At 39.2% G+C, this 20,564-nt stretch overlaps 1 protein-coding gene across 3 annotated transcripts; it reads left to right on the forward strand.

Moving 5' to 3' along the window:
* Positions 1–1,181: 1,181 nt before the first annotated feature.
* Positions 1,182–19,417, forward strand: zmym4.1 (zinc finger MYM-type containing 4, tandem duplicate 1). 3 transcript variants are annotated; one of them, XM_054605890.1, is made up of 28 exons: positions 1,182–1,411; positions 1,665–1,728; positions 4,164–4,782; positions 5,401–5,562; positions 5,881–5,963; positions 6,099–6,251; positions 7,162–7,400; positions 7,688–7,874; positions 8,631–8,834; positions 9,548–9,704; positions 9,822–9,937; positions 10,120–10,302; positions 10,993–11,143; positions 11,234–11,406; positions 11,510–11,654; positions 11,948–12,058; positions 12,181–12,212; positions 13,270–13,414; positions 13,644–13,756; positions 13,928–14,153; positions 14,483–14,713; positions 14,888–14,997; positions 15,174–15,351; positions 15,558–15,709; positions 16,047–16,161; positions 16,288–16,536; positions 17,526–17,652; positions 17,994–19,417. In XM_054605890.1, the coding sequence occupies exons 2-28, from the start codon at positions 1,696–1,698 to the stop codon at positions 18,238–18,240; spliced, it is 4,641 nt and encodes a 1,546-aa protein (XP_054461865.1). In that variant the 5' UTR covers positions 1,182–1,411; positions 1,665–1,695; the 3' UTR covers positions 18,241–19,417. The 3 variants fall into 3 exon arrangements, with proteins under 3 accessions (XP_054461865.1, XP_054461864.1, XP_054461866.1); XM_054605889.1 differs by having other exon boundaries at positions 1,182–1,728; XM_054605891.1 differs by having other exon boundaries at positions 1,182–1,728; positions 9,548–9,698.
* The last annotated feature ends 1,147 nt before the right edge of the window (positions 19,418–20,564 follow it).

Genomic DNA, 20,564 nt, shown 5'->3' on the forward strand with positions numbered 1-20,564 from the left:
AACATTTTCATTATTACCCTGTTCCCGTTGAAGTCCAGAGCTTCTCCTCTGCTCATCATAAGCAGGGTTTGAGTATTAAAGCATTGGTTAATGTAAATACAGTATGTTGTGTAGATTTAATTTGGTCTTCATTGCTAGAAAATAAAGTTGATGAAGGCAATATGGAGGTTGGCCTACTTAGATGTTATAATAATAAGTAATAAATCAACCTTTATAAAACAGTTTCTGAGTACTGTTCTTAATATTGACAGGGTCAAATCTACATGTCACGTTGTGTGTATATATATACACATCGTACATACATACATACATACACTATGATGATACAAAGACAATAATTAAAGCACACAACCAACATAAACAAAACTAAAGGCAAACAGAGGATATTTATTAAAAAAAGCTCTGATCAAAGATATATTAGGGTAGGCTTAGCCACACGCTTCCTTTGGGTTTCTGCTGATGGTTGTGTGGAGGGAAATGATCTGGTGGTTAATCCGGCCAAACAAACCAGGAGACCTGAAAAGCCAAAGCCAAGACCTTCTTAAGGACATATGCCCAATCAGTGTGGCAGGGGTATTGGGATGGAAATGAAACTGGAAGACTTCTATTATTTATAATACAAAGACTCGTTGGTGCTGGGAGGCCTGGAAATGACAGGTAAAAGTTATCTTCGCTGGCCTGAGAATAGGTCAACTATACATTACATAAAAAAGGCATAATGATGAGATAGTAATTCATAATTATGACATAGTAAGTCATAATGATGAGATAGTAATTCATAATTATGACATAGTAAGTCATAATGATGAGATAGTAATTCATAATTATGACATAGTAAGTCATAATGATGAGATAGTAATTCATAATTATGACATAGTAATAGTAATTCATAATTATGACAGAGTAAGTCATAATGATGAGATAGTAATTCATAATTATGACATAGTAAGTCATTATTATGAGATAGTAAGCCATAATTATCAGAAAGTCTCTTATTATAATGACTTAAAGTCAATTCAATTTTTCATCACAGTGGTGTAAATGGGCTTCCATAGATTTTAAGAAAAGACGTATTTGTGTATCTTCCTGTATAATCAATTGTTCCACACTCCAGTCCAATCGGCGGCGGCCAAGCTCCCCTAAACTGGTGTGCCAACCGTCCTAAGAACTGAGGAAGAAGAAGTAGACACTCGAGAGTCTTCAAGCCCAATAACAAAATAGACTGGATGCAAATGATGTAGTTGGGTACTAAATGAAAAGAGTATGTTTTAAAAGCACCGAGGCGCATTTCGTTTGCAAAACTCGTATACATCAGGATTTTGGAGCAAACATGGCGGCCACGGCGGAAACTGGCGACGGACACCGACTGCTGGCCACCAATCAAGTGTCCTCCGTCCAAGTCGCTGGCGCGGTAATATTGTGCACGTTGTGACGGCTTTATAAATGTCCTATAACGTCGCTAAGTGAAGACATTGCATATCTAACAAATACAAAAGTTATTGGTTTAGCAAAGGGGTCAGATATTTTGTCGCGCGGAGATACTGACACGTTAAAGGCGAGCTAACCCGTAGCGAGCTAACCGGACAGGCAGAGAGTTGTGCAGACTTGTAAGCAAGCTAGTGTTAGCTTAGCAAATGGTGAGCTGGTTCTTCTCTTGTTTACAGGTCATGTAATTAGTCTACATATCATCCCGACATGGCTGAATCCAAGGAAGCGTACCGGACGGAGGTAATAGAAACCCTCATTTCTCAACCTGTTGTTGTGTTGTAGCTGTCGGCTAAACAGCTGTGCATCCGTTACGCTAATTACTTGTGTTTACATTGCACGAGCAGTGTTGCTATATCAGCAACGAGCTAACGTGTCAAGTTGACATGTCGTGTTTGTTTTGAAGGAATGCACGGGTAAAAAGACTGACAGACAATGCACGTTAATGCAAGTTTATGTTTTCTGCAGCCATTATTTTACTGCAACATTAATGTTGGTTTTCTATCCATGCATGTCGGCTATTATTACACTACAGCTAGTTGGCTTCACTGTAAAGGTAAACTGTACACGGGTATATTGCAGTACTCGGTCCATATATGTGCGTGTGTAAATTACTCGATATATAATAGCCTGCTTTTAAAAACTTTTTTCTTTTTAATTTTAATTCTCAGATTGTCTTTTTATACTTGTGAATTTCCTTTTATACATATTAATAACAACTATTTATATAACTTTTTAATACAGGAATGTTCAAAGTGATTTACAATAAAGTGAAGAAGCAGGAAAATAAATAACTGGCAAATAACAACTAACGCAAACAAATTATTAACAATAGAAGGGGCAGCAAATATCAATAACAGGTATGTGAAGTATTACAATAGTATATGTAAAATATATAAATAAAACATAGGAAGGTGTACAAACAATAAAGCATTTATAAGAGTGAAGACATGCATCGCAGACAACTGGCTCTTTGTAATTAATGTGCACTAGTCCACAAATGACTTGAGCTTGAACTATACTTCCCAGTGTGACAGGCACAGCAATGACCCTTTTTATTGATTTTTTTACCTGCAGCACAGAACGTGCCAGCTGTTCAGGCGGCACACAAAGTCTCTGGGTTTCTTTATCTTACAATAAAAGCAAATAGAATGGTGCTGAAGTTGGGGTTATTTGTAATGCACATAAAAACAAAAACTTCAGTTTCAGAAACCGATAACTATGTCAGCAATACATCAATGAATGCATTCTAGTAGAATCAGTACAATAATAACAGGATAGTTTATAAACTAGCTTCTGTGATCACTTGATTATTACAAACCCTTACTGTGTTTTGAAGTTCATGAAATATTGGGATCCATCTAGCTTACTTGGATTCAAATACTTACCAATACCCTTCTAGTAGTACCATAACCATTTTGGCTGATTAGTGTTGAATGATCACAAGGCTAAGTACAGTAGGACATCAGGTCTGCAGCAGTGAGGACAATTGTAATGGGAATGTGTGTTCATCTACAAAAATTGCATCTGAAATGGTTTGCTTCAGTTAGATTTGTTTTAAGACAATAAATTGATGCAAAACTCAAAGCAACGATCAAGTGCTACTGTTTTCTATTGTTACGTATGTTTACATGATCAGTCATGTGTGTTAACAAAAGGGTTAACAAAGCCTTTACTTAAGTTTAATTAGTTGAGAAATACACAAAATATAGATCTGTTCAAAATTAATTTGTTTAGGTCTACATTTCCCTCTTTAGTTGCACATATTTTGACATAAAGTAGTTGACTATATCGCAAAAATATCACATGTTTAAATAGAATTTACCTCATACGCTAGTCATAGTCATAGGTGAAATATTGTGATCTTTGTGTGAGCTATCTTGTTTACACTGACAACTCATAAACCGGTGCAAAAACAAACCTTCACTCTCTGTAAACTTTTAGTTAAGCTCTTTAAATTCAATCATGATTTACATCAAAATCCAGCAACCTCTTTAACAATGTCATTTTGGACCGAGCGGCTCAAGTTGTTATATTTTATTGTAAGTTCCCATCTCTGTGTGCATGAAACGTTTTATTATTTTGTTAATTGTATAATTAATTTGCTCTCATTTTAAAAAAGATACATGCTGATTCTTTGCCCTCCAAAATATTTTTATACCTGTAGTGTTTTGCAAGCAAAAGACTGTCCAGTACAGTAACATACCCAACTGCTACTTCAACTCAAAACTCGCATTAAGGTAGAAATGATGGCTAAGCTGTTGTATTTCATTGCATTGGAATGAAATAGGTGTACTTAATAAAGTTTCCAAAGTCTGGAAGAATAGAAAACAATGACAAAATGATACTTAAATTTTCCAAACGTAAACTTGAAACAAGTCTCTTAATGTATCATTGATTAAAACAGTTGTCAAGAAAGTGGATATCTCCAATAAATATCCAATAGAAATATTACGTTAAAAAAACGTTTTAGCATGCAGTGATCGTGAAATAAAGCAGAGCAGCAAGAATATCAACATGAATCCACATTAGAAGTTTTTGTTTTATATATCGAAATTCCGTACTGATCTTTGGGGGTTGTTTTTAAAGGAGTGTTTTTTTTCTTTTCAAAAGCACAACAAAAAAGAGTCAAAATCCTGAAATTGTAATTAATGTTAATTGTTTATTGTCTTCCACAGGTAAAAGAGGGGACAGACGGAGAGTCCATGGAAGCTGTTTCAGAGCAGGGATCGTCGGTGGATGTTGGAGACCTGGAGCATGTTTGCAAAGCTTCTCCTAGACTCTCTGAACATGTAGAGGAGGATAAACCTGTTGCTGTTGAAAAAGCAGTGGAAAGTAAAGACACTGAACATAAAGAAGCTGAAGAAGAAGAAGAGACAGTCAGAACAGTTTTGGTCCACGGTGGTGATCCAGGGAGCACCTCAGAAACTGAAAGAGAAGAGAGAGTTGAGGTGAAAACCGAGGAGGAGTATGAGTCAAATGAAGAAAATGTGTCAGTAAAAGATGAACACTTAGAGGACGGTCCTGCAGGACTTGATTCCAGCGAGGACACAAATATGCAAAAGACTTCTGAGGAGCTAACAAACACGGACATGGACACTAAGGAGTGCGTCGACACACTGCAGGATAAGGAGGCCGCTGCCGCTAAATTGAGGGTTTCCACAGTGGACCATCTCGATGAGATAATGGACATCGGCACGGTGGATCAGGTGGAGCAGGAAGCCCAGATGAATGAGGAGCAACAGAATAGTGAGATGGACATGGACTACAGCAGCTCACCTTCAGTTTTATACACAGGTAAAGTAAAGCACAAGTTTAATCACAATGATTTAGTGTTTAATGATGCAGAGAAACATTTTCAACCAGCGAAAGTTCATTGGCACAAAGCAAAAGTCGTGTTGTTCTTGTTGGAAAAGAGGATGTTTTATTTTTTTTATTGTGGAGCACACAGTTGACATGTAATCAGTAATGAATCATTGATAACCTTCCTTCATGTGTTTCAGGTAAATATTATTTTCTTTTCAGAAAAGAGCTTTTGGAGATAGAGATCAAAAAAAGTAAAAGATGATTTCTGATGTAATGAGTGATTACTAATGAATTATTAATAACCCCTGCTTCATATCTATCTGTTAAATAATGTCTTATGATTTTTGCATCACACCGCTGAGCATCACATTCATGCTGTTATTCCATATTTAATAAAGAGCTTTTGGAGGAAAAAAAATCACAATAGCTGTTAGTAGTGATCACATTTACAGAGATGCTTATTTAATGGATCACGCGGTCTTAATTGAGGTCTAAACTATAGCCCTTTCGGAACACACAATAACATTGCTGGCTTCATATCTCTGTGACAGTAAATAAAGTACTGTGCCCTCTCGCACCACCATTCACCTCTACTTCAAATGCTCACAGCCTCAGCGACGAGGGAGAGTAACTCTGTCGAGGAGGAAGAGGATGTGAAACCCATTGTATTGCCACCACCTGCTGAGGAGGAGCAAGCGGAGGACGTGAAGGTGGCTCTAGACTTGGTGCGGTCCAGCTCGTCTCCGTCCTCTGAAGCCACGGCCAGCACAAGTGAGTGACACCGAACATCCCGCTTGCACTCTTTCAGATGATTCCTTAAGGAAATCTCTTATGATAAGAGATAAAATCCCAAATTTGGCCCATCCGATGCATCTTAATGCTTCCTCACGTCAAGCAATTAAAAGTCAATGTTTTTAAACTCTCCGGTTATGGTTTGGTTTTTGGTAAAATTTCTATCTGTCCAATCATAGAGAACTTGTTTCATTTTCATGTCACTGTCGCAAGGATGATTATTTTCTGCACGTATTTTCTTGTATTATTTACTTCTTCACAGTTAACAAATTCACATGTTTATTGATGTTCCCGTAGGAAGGGACAGCTCATCACCAGCGACCATGATGAACGGGATGAAAGTAGTTAAGCTGTCAATACCAAGATTAGACACTGTTAGTGTAAGTAGGACGATCTGCTTCATCGTATACAACAAACACAGAGAAAAGTGTTTGTTGGGATGTTACCATGTTAGTTGAAATCTACATCAGTTAGGAAGTCAACAAAACAGCAACAACTTTTTTTCCCTGTTGTAGGAAAGCGTACTCGCTGCTGCTCGACCAGTCAAGTCGTCTCCTTCGCCGCCCTTGGTCAAGGTGAAAGATGAGCCAATAGACGAAGAGTACGAGCAAGCTCTTATATCTTGTGCGTCTACAGCGAGCGTGAAAGATGAGCCCAACACTGCAAAGGTGGGACACACACACACACACACCTTTTCATAAACTAAGCTCCTTTCAGACATGAACCGCTTTATGTTAATCCGGCAGCAGATTGACACCTCTGTCTCTTGTCTGAATGATGTCAAAAGTCAAGACGACAATCTTACTAGGTGTGATCTAGTAACATGTATTATTAATACTGTTACTGAATCAGATTTTTTATATTTTTATGATTGAGTATTATTTATATTTTGACTTCTTATGAACAAAGAAAATAACACCAGTTTTTTTTTTAAAAAAAAAGACAATTTAAGTTGTTGGAAATTCTTTTTGTACCCGATCAGTTTATAAAAACTTTTCCTCGCGACCGGGGCAGAGAGTTAAAATAAAAATAAAACTATCAACACAACAATAATCTGACCAACACATTTTTACTTTCCATTCAACTGTATGGATTTATATTTGGCTCCAGGTGCCAACTCTAAAAGATACACTGTAAACTGACTTGAAAGAAACAAAATAGCCTAGCAACAGTAAGGCTTCCAATAATCGATAATGCAACACTTTTTTTATTTCCATATTCTAAATTTAGGGTCCCCCATTTGGGTCATAAAGGTTGTGGTTTGTTTCCTGAGGTCAACACAAAAAACAATGACAAATATGACAATAAAATAGTCGCAATAATTTAAAACTCATTGATCAATAAAACAATCTAAATATAAAGGTCCCAGTGCACACTTGACACTAAATGTTGTGTAAGTATAGGAGCGGTACCCACTTCATTCAAATGGAACATCTGTGAATGTCTAGTATTTGAATATCATATGCCCCCCACTTTCTCAAACATAATATCCATAAAAAAGTATTTCAATAAGGATTTGTTGGATCCAGAATCATTGGTACACCTTTTCACCCCGTCTCTCTATTTTGAAAATGGCAGGAGGACTTGAGGATCGGATCGGTCTTCTCTGTGACCCCGGCCGCCGAAACGCAGCCGCTGCCCGTCGTCAAGCCATCGGCGCCACACATGTCCTGTTCCCACTGCAAAAAGAGCCTGATGAAAGGTCAGACGGCGTTCCAGAGGAAAGGCTCGCCGGCACTTTTCTGCTCCACCACCTGTCTCACCACGTCTCTCCCCACGGTCAAAGGAGTCCCCAAGATCTGCCACAACTGTCAAAAGTGAGTCCCAACAAAAAAAATCTTTCCAAACTGGTGCCAATGTTGAGAAGGGCTATTGATACTTGATACCTTATTAAGGCAAGTTTAACCACTGCCAAGCAGTAGAATCGAAACTTACTCCATTTAGACGATACCTGCAATTGTTCTTTGATTTAATGCGACTGGGGTTTGGCCGGCCTGCACGCGTACTGGCGTCGTAATTTTTTAAACAATACTCAGCCCCAATATTGAGACATGACCCAAATAAACTATTACTGAATTTGGACCTGTTGTTGATGTCATCCCAGGTTTATAATTCGGCCTCAGGACGTCATTCTGGCTCCAGATGCTAAAGGCACCATGAAGGAATTCTGCAGCCAGAACTGCCTGACCTCCTTCAACTACAAGAAAAACGTCAGAATGTCTGCCACCAGAACAACACCGCAACCAATAGCGCCACAGTCGCTCTGCAGCATGTGCACAAGATACTGCATTGTAAGTCAAAACAGAACGGGGAGGCAACTTAAGTTTATTTTCATCATTGAATTTATCTGCCAGTTATTTATTTGGATTCACTGATTTATCATTTTGTCTCTAAAATGTCATTATATATTGATCTAAATTGTAATTTCTCAGAGATCAAGGTGACATCTTCAGTCTGTTGTTTCGCTGACCAACAGTAAAAAACATGAAGATGTTCAGTTTACAATGATATAAAACATAGAAAAGCAGAATGTCCTCACACTAGACAAGCAGGGGAATAGTGGCAAATTGTCTGAAGAATTAGTCAAACCTCTAATCGATTATCAAATTAGTTGCAGATTCATTCTCTGTCAACTAATTATTTGAGCTCTGAAACAAAATATAAAAATTTAAAAACATTGAATAATTGTATCTTTTCCCTCTTCCCTTAAGAGTATCCACACAATCATAATTAAACCCAGTTATGAACTTTATTTGTAAAACTATTGAAAACAGTGTGCCACTTACAGGCAGCAAAAAATATATTTTTTTATCCTTTCAAAATCATTTGATGCATCAGAATTCCTTTTATCTCGGGCCGAAGGATGTAGTCAAAATGTAACTTGTACCAGTCCTGCATCGTCATATTACAGCATATAAAGTATTTAGCAGAACAGAAGTAGTACACACAACCTTTTCCCCTCGCTGCCCCTGTAAACCACACGTTCTTGTTGAAAAGATCGACCTCTGAAATAACACACCATAGTTGTTTTGTCATCCCTCCTGCAGAGTAAACACGAGGTGATCCTGAGCGGCGCCGTCCACAAAATCTGTAGTGACGCCTGCTTCAACCGCTTCCGCACAGTGAACAACCTGGCCATGGCCGGCTGTGCCAACTGCGGCTCCTACTGCCACAGCAAGCCGCTCATGCTGAAGATGGAAGACTGCAACAAAACTCTGTGCAATGCAGAGTGTCTGGCCAAGTACAAAGAGGTATGAAAGTAAAAAAATTAAATAAACAAGCATAACAGGATTTAGTTAAGGTCAGACTTGTGCAGATGACAGGCAGTGTACTCAGCGTTTGGTAAGGATGTCATAAAAGAGCTCTTCAACCGGCATTTATGTCCATCGAAACATCACAGTGATGCATACTCCTGGCAGTATTTAACAATAAATACATTAATGTACACTATTGGATCTTACATGTGGTAGCTCAAAATGTGGCCTTGACGGCGCTGTGATATCAAACTGAACTACGCTGCAGAACAGACTCCATATTCTCTGCATCTTCCGGATATCTTTTGCCCCACAGGTCTATTTTTTATAACACAACAGTGGGAGGCATTATGTTTTGGGGTTTTCAGTACATCTGTAGGTCCGTCTGTTACTTCCGTCCCATTCTTGTGAAAGCGATATCCCAAATCCACTTGGACTTAAGGATTGTCTCTGGGACCGCACAAAACAGCTTTTTGTCTAAAAATCATATGCTAATTACAACAATTTCACACACGTCTGATAAAATCATTAAGTGATGACATTTTGGACGGACCTGGATCAGTTGTCGTCGGATGAAACCAACCAGCAGGTCAATTGCGCAGGTCTAGTTGTGTAGAATTATGAATTGTGATTTAAATGTTCAGTTAACAAAATGTGCACGACTATTTAAAAGGAACTTAATGTTCTGTATTCTTTTTATCTCATAATAGAATACGAAGATAACCAAGCCCTGTACGATGTGTCGCACCACCCGGTTGCTGGTAGAAATGGTTGACAACAAAAACAGTGATGACTCTGTGAACCTCTTCTGTAGCAGCAGCTGTGTGATGGCATTCAAGGTCCAGACTGTCAGTGCATCAGGTACAGGTAGTTTCCTGACTGACATTTGCTGTTGGCATTTATTACTTCACACTTCAACATGTTCTTTTCATTTTTTTTATTTTTTTTTGAAATATATAGAAAAGTTTTTTTTATTTTCCACAGGTGCTCGGTTGAATTGTGATAGTTGTGGGAAAAAAACCATACCAGCCTACCACCTGGCCATGTCTGATACAACCATCCGGAACTTCTGCACTCTACCTTGTGTCATGGCTTTTCAGGTAATGAGGGTCCCTGACTAAAGAGTTTGGTTAATGCAAGAGCAGAACTAGTTCAATGTGTTATCGGACCACATCAGAAATCCAAAGTGTTTGTTTCTGATCCAAACAGTCACAGTCGGGGCAAATACAGCTCAAACAAACTTTTGTTAATAAACTGTCTACAAACATTTTCTGTGCCATAGGAAAAGTTCAAGAAGTCCCAGAAACAGGTGAACGTTTTTACCAAGCTGCCAATCGGCTCCACCCAAATCCAGACCATCACTCCCAACCAAACCCTGCAGGACGTCCCCAAAGGACCACTCAGACTGAACTGCTCCCAGTGTGACCGCAACATAGCTTTTAAACCAGAACTCCTCCAGATCAAGGTAACGTGTGTGTGTGTGTGTGTGTGTGTGTGTGCGTGTGGTGTGTGTGTGGTGTGTGTGTAAGAGTGATGTTTTTTTAAATATCCATCCATCCATTTTCCGTAACCTGCTTATCCAGTTAAGGGTCGCAGGGGTGCTGGAGCCTATCTCAGCTGTCAATGGGCGAAGGCAGGGTACACCCTGGACAGTTCGCCAGTCTGTCGCAGGGCTAATATCAATGATATAAAATGGAAGATATCCACATTTTACTGGAGAATGCTATCCCACAGCCATAGTTTGGACTTTGTCATATATAATGTCTTTCTTAAGTTTATACTGACAGTTCTACTGTACTAAAACAGCTTTGAAAAAAAGCAACGGTGGATGAGAAACATACCGACAGAGCAGATTAATATTCGCTTCCTTCATGTTTATGCTTGTTGTACAGGTGCATTGATAAATTATTTGCGTTATACAAAGGTTTTACTGCACTTACTTTCAGTAACGAGCGTAGTTCTCATCAACTAAAGTAATCTTTGTCTGGATCACTTCTCTGATCTGCTTTTTGCTGACTTAGCTATACATATTCATTGTGTTTTGTTTCGGGCAATCTTTTGCCATGTGTTCATTGCAAAAGCGATGACAATGAAAAAACAATTTATCGATCAGCACTGGTTTAATGTTTTCCTGATTATACCTGTTTTTGTGCAGGACAAGTTAGTTTTCTTCTGCGGCGAGGACTGTGCTCACGAGTTCAAGAAGGACAACTTTGTGACGAGCCTGTGTGAATACTGCAAGATCGAAAAGATCACGAGAGATGCCAAAAGGATTAACAACAGAGACTGCTTCTTCTGCAGCGACGGTGAGGAGGCAGAAATAAAAAAAAAAAGACAATCACACACCATCACAACTTTAAACATTTTTAAACAACACACTCCTGTCTTCCTCCCAGGCTGTAAGCTCCTCTACAGACATGACTTGACTAAAAACTGGGGGAAACACTGCCACTCCTGCGTTTACTGCCACAGCATGTCCAAGAAGCTGGTGACGGCCCAGTACGGAGGCTCGACAGAGGAGTTCTGCGCCGAGGAGTGCAGGTCCAAATACACCATGCTCTTCTGCCACGTAAGCAGGCCTCAGCACAGTTATTAAATCACAGTTAGATTTTATATTAAAAAAAAACAGTGGTGATGATCTAAACGTTTACCCCTAGTTTTTTTTCTCTCAGGTGGCAAAGTGTGACACCTGCGGTCACAAAGGAAAACTGAAGCAGAGTCTTCCCATGCTGGGAGAAGTCAAACACTTCTGTGATCTGAGCTGTTTGCTGCAGTTCTGCTGTGACACAGTGGCCACGCAAGGCGAGGTCATCTTAGGTGTGTCTAATTGATGCCGTTTTAATTTCCTGTATTGCTTTTTTTAATCCTGACTAAACCCCTTTAAATGCCTGTTTGTTTAAATAAGTTGTCTGTTGTTTAATATGAAAAACACCAACATTTAATGATTGTTTTATAAGCAAGGCAAATTTCATTTTTTACATTAACACAGCCCAAATGAGCCAAAAATGTCCCTAGTGATGCATAAGGGTTGAAAGAAATGTAATTAAATCGATCAGTAATAGCCCGAACTGACTCTACTTGTGTGTCCTGGTGTTTTCTTGGATCTGCAGGTACAGTGGAGGCCACGCCTGTCATCGCCAACGTCATCTCGCTTGCTGGCCCTCCGACAGGAAAATCAAACTCTTCTGACAGAGCCTCGAGGCAACAACACACAAATGCAGGTATTTACGAACTATGTGTCAAACATATAAAGAAATGAAAAGAGAAAAACGTGCTCCATTCTCATCCAATCAGTTAAAAGTGTTGACTGTGAAGCTTTCATACTCTGTCATTGTCTCCACAGGAACAGTCTTTCAATCAAAGAACTCTGGACATGTAAGTTGCCGTGTCATACATGTATTTCTTATACAGAAAAAATAATTCATATTTTGTAAAAAAATAAATAATAATAATAATAAATAATTATATATATATATATATATATATATATATATACACACACACACACACACACACACACACACACACACACACACACACACACACACACACACACACACACACACAGACAGTGGCATTCAGAAGTTTGGGGCATTTAATCAATGTTTTTCTTCTTTCCTTCAATAATGACTATTTTAACAAAGAAAAAAAAAGTGTTACTTAGACACCAAATATATTATTTAGGTTGGAATACTTTTTGCCTCCAAGGGAAGAAGATTTAAAAGAATTAATGCCAGGAAGGAATACTGTTGGAGCCATTTTTTCCTAATTTGACCAAAGTTCATTATTGAACCAAGACGGTTCAGATGCATTTTGGCTCTAATTATTTTGGCTAGCCATTTTTATTTGGGCCCTCTGCAGTCTACTCCATGGGTAGATTGAAGAGGCTTAAACTATGATTTTGTCAGTCCGTAGCTTGCTATAAACTGCATTATTGTTCACTTGACACTAAAACAGTAACTTGCTCCTGTTTAAATCTGCACACATGTTCATGCTAAGATTCCAGTTTATTTTACCAATGAGTGGTGATTTCTTCTGATCTTATTTAACTGTTGCTCAGAAATATCTTTGTCTCTTTCTCTCCTTTCAGTTGTCAGGTCTGGTAAAACCATTTTACAGCGCTCTCCATGAACAAAACATGACATTTTTTTGCAAACCCTCATAAAAATAACATCTATTTTTAAATGAGACTTTCTACAAACTAAAAGCATGAAAGACAAATCCAAAAATCTAAAGTAAGATGACCAGAGGAAAAGGTACATGCCTTCACACAACATTTCAGCTCATCAAATATAAGAATAAATTATTAAACTTAGTTCCATGATCAGTCTTTGGTGCAGCTGGTGCCTTAAGAGATATTTGTGAGGATTTGTTGTTAAATTTATTTATTCTGGAGTTGTTCCTTTATTTATGTCCTTTGTCTCTTCTCCAGATCAGTATTCAGACAGATGTGGTGAAAGTCCATCCTCCGTCTGTCCCTAAAATTCTGAAGAACAAGGCCGTGCTCTGCAGACCGCTAGTGCAGAACAAAGGGGTCTCCTGTAAAACACAAACCGTGGATGTCGAAGCACAGACAGGTAAACACCCAAACAACCTGTCTGCATCTCGTTAACAACATTTCTGCGTGTTGATAGATATATCTGGCGTTGTTGTTCTTTAGAGTCCACAATTATATCCTCGGTCACTGATTTGAACTTTCTAATGTTCTGCACTGTAAAGTTTGTATTCTGTATTTATTTTGAAACACTTATTTTGTAAATCTTTAAAACTTAAGAACATTTTTTTCATTTTTTCCCCTCTATATAGACGACGTCTACCCTAAAATCATGGTTGTTCCTGTCCCAGTGCCGGTTTATGTCCCTGTACCCATGAACATGTACAGTCAGTTTACTCCCAAAGCTCTAGGCCTGCCATTACCGGTATGTCACACACTACAACCACCTCTGGTTTTAGTGGTTGATTCTCTGAAGTGATAAATCAGATAAAAAATGGATTCATCTCATTATCAGGATTACAAGATGAAATATGTATATTAGACAACAGTGTCCGGACCCCCATATGCAGTTACATTCTCACTCTGACTCCCACAGGTGCCCGTGCCCATGTTCCTTCCTGTGACCATGGACAGTGCTGAGCGCATCATGGAAACCATCCAGGAGATCAAGCAAAAGATTCCGTCGGACCCCTTCGAGGCAGAACTCATCCTCATGGCCGAGATGGTTGCAGAACAGAATGAGAAAAATGACAAAGAGGAGGGACCAAAGGAGAAACTGGTGGAGAAAGAGAGAGAGAAACAAGAAGCAGCTGCTCCGGATGGTAAGCAAAACTTTTTTTTTTACTGTTTCAGGAAATAGTGAAAAAAAAAGGAGGCACACAAATAATCAACAAAACAAAAATAATCTCAAAAGTAGTAGGAGTTTCTAGATTTTACCCTTTTTAAATAGTTAAAAAGAAAAGAAAATCAAAAATGAATGCGGCCTGCCAGAAATAAATCAATGTACGGTAAACATTGGCTCTTTTCCTGCATCTTAGATTTATGTCTACATATTCCACAGCCTTTCACTCACAAATGTTTTTATGTTGTAGCTTTGTATTTCTTTTTCTATTACAATGGATGACTAACTCCTCCAATGTTTCTTTCACAGACCACGCCAGTAACTTCAGTGACGACTTGGACACGGACGACTTGGCCAATTTCCTCAACAACTGGGAGGACGGCTCCTCTGAAGCAGGTCTCCGGTATCCAGGCCGACCCTCCGGTCAGGAAAAGCTCAACACGATCCTGGACGTTTCCCTGGGCGCGACCAATGAGCCTTACTCCGAACCCCCGCCTCCAGCTCCGCCTCCCATGGACGTCGAAGCTGACTTTGCTGTTGGTGAGGAGATGAGATGTGCAGATTTCTGAAGTGTGTGAGGTGTCAACATTTGACTTCTCTCCCTCTGCCTTGACCTGTGTTTGAAGAGGTTTAGTTGAAGTGTCTTAAGTGTGGTCTGGTAAAATAAGTACTTTGGAGCACTTGGTCTTATGTTTCATGTGGTGTCACTGCCAGAAACCCTGGAGAGGATGGCCCGGTTGAGAGAGCAGACCCGCCGATCCCTGAGCCCTCCGCCTGCAGCTTCACGACGACGACAAGCTCACAGGAAAGCACGAGAAAAGAGGGTAACTGTCTGTTAAATGAGATAAGATGTTTCTTTTGCATCTAAAACTAGATCTGATTGTACTTGCAAAAAAAGAAATGTGTAGTTAGTCGGGTGGGGTCACCCTGACCACATCAATAATGCAACCTCCTCTCTCTCGCTCTCTCTCTGTCTCTCTCTCTCTCTCCACTGTCTTAGGGTCGTAAGTCACAGCGGACATCTAAGGCAGCTGAAGCGTCTACTCAAAGAGGCGCCACCAACAAGGTCATGGCTGTAGACGTCCCAACACTGAAGAGTCAATACGGAGTTGACGCCTGGAAGCGATGGATCCAGTGGAGGCAAACTCAACCCAACCTCGAGAAGCCACGCTTCAGTTGTGAGTACATGTACAGTAAATCCAACCAGTAATGCTGATCTTGACCCAAGATCATGTATATGTATATTATAATAAAAATGCAAACCATTTAAAGTCTGTTGGAAATTCTATTCATAGTTTTTTTTTGTAAAATTTGCAATGACAAATAAAAAACAACTTTATTTTTAATCTTTTCATAATTTGGACTCCTCGTGTCTCGATTTCAGCTCGGCCCATGGAGCTGAAGGAGGATGTTCTTCGCTGCACCACTGCAGAGCTCAGCTATGGCCTCTGCTGCTTCATCACTGAGGTGAAACGACCCAACGGAGAGCTGTACTCCCCTGACAGCCTGTTCTACCTCTGCCTCGGAATCCAGCAGGCAAGACATTTTTCACACACAAACCATAAACGTATATAAAAGGAAGTACCTACAATGCTGTATGAATATATGTACACTATCACAATTAGCACATGTTGTAGAGTTTTTCCGTGGGGGGGGAGCCAGTTCACCAGTGGAAAAGTTTTAATGCAAAGCGGCAACAGCCGGAAAGCTTGGGTTTGCATTAGCAGTAACTTAATACAGCTTGAATATGGCGGGAAACAATCTGTAAAAAGTAATATAAGACAGATATGTACTAAAAAGATGCAGTAAATATCAAAAGTGAAATAAACGGCCACTATTCTCATTGCATATGTGACCTGTTGTTTCTCTGCAGTACCTGTTTGAGAACGGTCGCGTGGAGAACATATTCATGGATCGGTTCTACAACAAGTTCTCCACTGAGTTCAATAATATGCTAAGAGATTTCAAACCCTCAATCACAGCAAGTGGTGAGTTATACTTTTGCAATACTAGTCTGTCGTTAATAACTAAACTGATATAACGACTCGTTATATCAGTTTGTCCTCGTGTCAGGCTCCTGTTTCCTGATTTCTACTCTCCCTCTCTCTCCCTAGGTTATATCCACTCCCGTGTGGAGGAGGGGTTTCTGTGGGACTGCAAACAGCTTGGGGCGTACTCCCCCATCGTCCTCCTCAACACTTTGCTCTTCTTCTGCTGCAAGTACTTTGGCTTCACCACGGTGGAGCAGCACCGCCAGCTGTCCTTCGCCCACGTCATGCGCTGCACCAAAACCAACCCAAACAACACCAAGACCACCTTCCTGCGGTTCTACCCGCCAATATCCATAAACGAAGCAGAGACAGGTACCAATGTGGCTGAGTGAAGTACCTTTTGTTTCATAACAATACATGGTGATAACATATATGTTAGGATATTGAAACAGTCCTCTTAATTTTTAATAATTGTATTTTAACAATAACCAAATTTCTGCTTTTATAGGAATGTTAAGTTAAGCAATTGGCATGAAGGAATGATTAGCAGCAGAGCACTGACATTATATGATATAATGTTTATTATTATCATAATAGCTCTAAGTCAAATCTGCAATATATGTTACTTAAAGAAAAACAAATGGCAATAAATACATATGCAGTAGCATATGCTTAATTCGTCTAGTTTAAAAAAAAAACTATATTCTAAACAGTGCAACTTCTTCCACAGGCAGTCGAGAGGAAATCTTTCAAATATGAGCCTCCATGTTGTTGCATTCACTTTACAGGAAAGCACTTTCAAAAGTAGTGTTTATTTACAGTATTTATATCGTTTAATTATGCTTTCACAAAAGTTAACAATGAACTCCCCACTGACGTCAGGACAGCAGAGTCGCTGCCCATCTTTAGGCGCAGGCTGAAAACTCACCTCTTCAAGAAGTACTACCCGGAGCCTTCCTCGTAGCACTTACTGCACTCGTATTAGTTGCTGCACTTACTGTATTCGTATCAGTTCGCTGCACTTATTGAATCTGTATTTGTTTACTGCACTTATCCTATTCGTAGTAGTTTGTAGCACTTACTATATTCGGATTAGTCTGTTGCAATTATTGTTTTCGTAGTAATCTGCCTCTGCACTATACTTTTGCTCTGGTTTATGCTTTGAGATGCTTGTTTAAGAAAGGAGATGCACTTATGACTTCTGGTGACTAGTAGTTCTCTTGAATACCTATGTTGAATACACTTCCTGTAAGTCGCTTTGGATAAAAGCGTCTGCTAAATGACTGTAATGTAATGTAATGTAATGTAACAGTGAAATGGTTTCATAAGAAATGGTGTAAATGTGTTTGTGTCATCCTCAGATCCAGAGGTTCCTGTGAAGAAGCGTAAGGAGGAGGAGAGTAAAGAGGATATTCTAGAGATGATGGAGAACACAGAGAACCCTCTCCGCTGTCCAGTCAGACTCTACGAGTTCTACCTCTCCAAGTGGTGAGTACAGAAGCACACTGAACTACTAAAAAGGGTAAAATCTAGGGATGGTAACAGCGATAAAAAAACAGTTTCACCTAACTGCTGTTTAAAGACAGACTTGAAAAATTGTGAAACAACCCCTTAATGTGTGTAAAGTTTAAACTTTGTCAAAGGCAGATCTTGACACCCACAGGCTGTTCTATCCATTTTTGTTAAAGCATTTAAATCTGTTGACTGTCTTGCCCGATCAAGTTCCTTTATTATGTTTCTATCAAAGACTAAAATGTGACTTAGTGCTGCATATTGTTCTCCTCATCCACCGGTCACCACGTTGACATTACCAACTGTCTTCCATCCAGCTCGGAGTCGGTCAAGCAGCGCACCAACCTGTTCTACCTTCATCCCGAGCGCTGCTGCGTCCCCAACAGCCCCCTGTGGTTCTCCTTCACCCCTCTGGACGACAGCACCATGGAGGGCATGCTCATCCGCATCCTCACCGTCAGAGAACTGCATCTCGGGAAGAGGAAAGCTGAAGGAACGGAGCAAAAGACCTCAGAGGATCCACTGTTTATACCCGGCGAGGAGGATGATGGGGATTCAGAGTGATAAAGAGCAGAAGTGACCTTTTTATTGGTGTAGCAGCTTGTGGTGTAAATGTTTGTAGATAAACGGAAATGTTCATTTAAACATGGCCCAATTAATGAAAATGGACGGAATAATTATCTCACATGCATAACTACAATGTGCAGAAGTGCAAAGAAAGTCATACAACATTCAGACTGTTGACTAACTGCTCATCAGGACACATAGCTGTCCTTCTGTGTTTTGTCTGGTGAATGGTTGCTTCTCATGGATAATGCTACTTGTTTCCTTCCAGGTTATGATTTCTTCAATTCTATGTGCAAATTGGATTTAAGTTGTTTTTTTTTGTCCTTGCTTAAAAGCACTACAATGAAAAACATTTCTGACTGCTGTTGGTGTCAGTGAAGAAACGACCAGAAGACAAACTGAAAACAGCTTCCTGTGAAGTAGATGTAAATCGTCAACCATCAGTGACAAACCTGCAGTATAGTTCGATTTTCAGCAATGCATCAATACCATGATTTTGTGTCAGTCACAGATCACATGCTAATTTTTTTGCTCAAATCATTCTCAAATATTTAGAAAAGCACTTCATAACAAAAGTTCTCCAACTCCAACTTGCCTTGGTAACTTGTACAAGAATGGAATTTACATAAAATATTTGATTTATCAGATAATCAGACTTCAGATCTGGTCACTTGATTGAGAGATTACAGAGTAATTTATGACTTGTTTTCAACGTTAAATGAAAGAATCAAACAGTTTTCTTTACTTCCTTTTGCCTCATTAATAGAAAGGGACAGATTGTGAGTGTCCGAATGATTGGATTAAAACATGTTTGGAATTGCTTTGAATACATTTAAGTATATATGGCATAATAATTTCACAGTTTAAAAAGGCTGGCAACTTATTTGGCATTTGGAATAAATATTGGAAGCAGTTTTGTTAAACACGCTGAAATGAACAGAAGAATTTGGATTGTGTTACATTCATTTTGGACATGCTGTTTCATCCAAGCATCATCTGAGACATTTTCTTTTTGCATAACCATGACCCTGGTGTATAAAAACTACGTAGTCTACAGACCCTTCATGTATATCTTGGTTATATTAACTCCCAGTCCTTAGTATGGCTGCCAATGTTCTGAGTATTTTCTATTGTATGTTGTTTTTGAATAAAAACATTTAAAACGTAATTGTTTTATAAGAACAGTAACAGGGTTTGAGTTATATTATAATATGTGTTTGTTACGTGTATTAGCTTGAAGCTTGTGAGGACATTTAAGGTCTCGACATTTTTCTGTGTGTGTCCTCATAAACCACACAGGCAAGTAAATTCATGTGTTTACTGCTGTCCTCCCGCACTGCTATGATACCGCCCCTGGTAGAGACAACAACGACCGCCGATTGGCTACTTCTAGAGTCACTCATTGGCGTTTCAATCAGTGATTGGCTGGAGCTACTGTCGCTTGCCGTAGTATCGCAGCTTCGACCTCACAAATGTCTCTGGGAAGAAAACAGAAAGAAAAGATGGCTGCCACTCTGTAAACTACATCTGCACCCCTTCTTGCTTCTTCTTTGGGACATTGAATCAAAGGTAAACTCATTTAACAGATATATTTATTGAAAGTACATGTATTTAAGTCAAATCAATTGGCACAGTGTTGACAAACCACTGCGAGCTTACTCACCACTTGCTGGTTATGTTAGCATGCTAAAAAAGGCATGTGTGCACTAGAAAGTAAACAACAGTCAGATACAAAATTTATTTTAACAAAATATAAAGTCAATTAGACAGATAAAAGCCAACATAGCCAGGTAGCTAGCTTTGCTTTTCTTTGGTCATAGTTGCAACATTTCTATTTATGCCCACATGAAGTTTCTTAAGTACACAGAGCCTAGCTTATTTTATTGAATTGGCAACCAATGCAGATAGAAAATGTTATTTTTATTTTACATGTCTTTCCTGACAATAGAGAGGAACATCTTTCTTAAGTAAAAAAAGGACAATACAGAAATAAATGTAGTGCGCTTTGGGAGAAGCTGCCTCAGTGATATGCTTTAATCTTATTTTGTAGTTCAACTAACCAAGTTGGATCCTCAAACCTTACTTGCTTCACAAACATAATGTTTCGTTATTTTTGTCACAGTGTTTCATAAAGGTAAACAAAACTAGTAGCCGCAAGCTGTCTTTATTGGCTAACTAACCTGTGAAAGCGGTTTGGTATGTGTAGATCAGCAAATGCATTCAGCAAAAACTCTATATGATCTACTATATATTTACAAAAAACAGTGTGCTCAGCAGCTTTCATCTCACCAAACTAATAAAGTTTCTTTGGAAAAAATTCC

This window comes from Anoplopoma fimbria, chromosome 10 (genome assembly GCF_027596085.1).
Source record: "Anoplopoma fimbria isolate UVic2021 breed Golden Eagle Sablefish chromosome 10, Afim_UVic_2022, whole genome shotgun sequence".
NCBI classification, from domain to species: Eukaryota; Metazoa; Chordata; class Actinopteri; order Perciformes; family Anoplopomatidae; genus Anoplopoma; species Anoplopoma fimbria.

What these genes read in the sequence shown, in the direction of transcription:
- zmym4.1 (XM_054605889.1), top strand. Translation starts at nt 1,696, where the DNA reads ATGGCTGAATCCAAGGAAGCGTACCGGACGGAG. An exon ending in TGAAGCCACGGCCAGCACAA is followed by an intron (nt 5,563 to 5,880) that starts GTGAGTGACACC and finishes ATGTTCCCGTAG; the next exon opens with GAAGGGACAGCTCATCACCA. An exon ending in CAGAACTCCTCCAGATCAAG is followed by an intron (nt 10,303 to 10,992) that starts GTAACGTGTGTG and finishes GTTTTTGTGCAG; the next exon opens with GACAAGTTAGTTTTCTTCTG.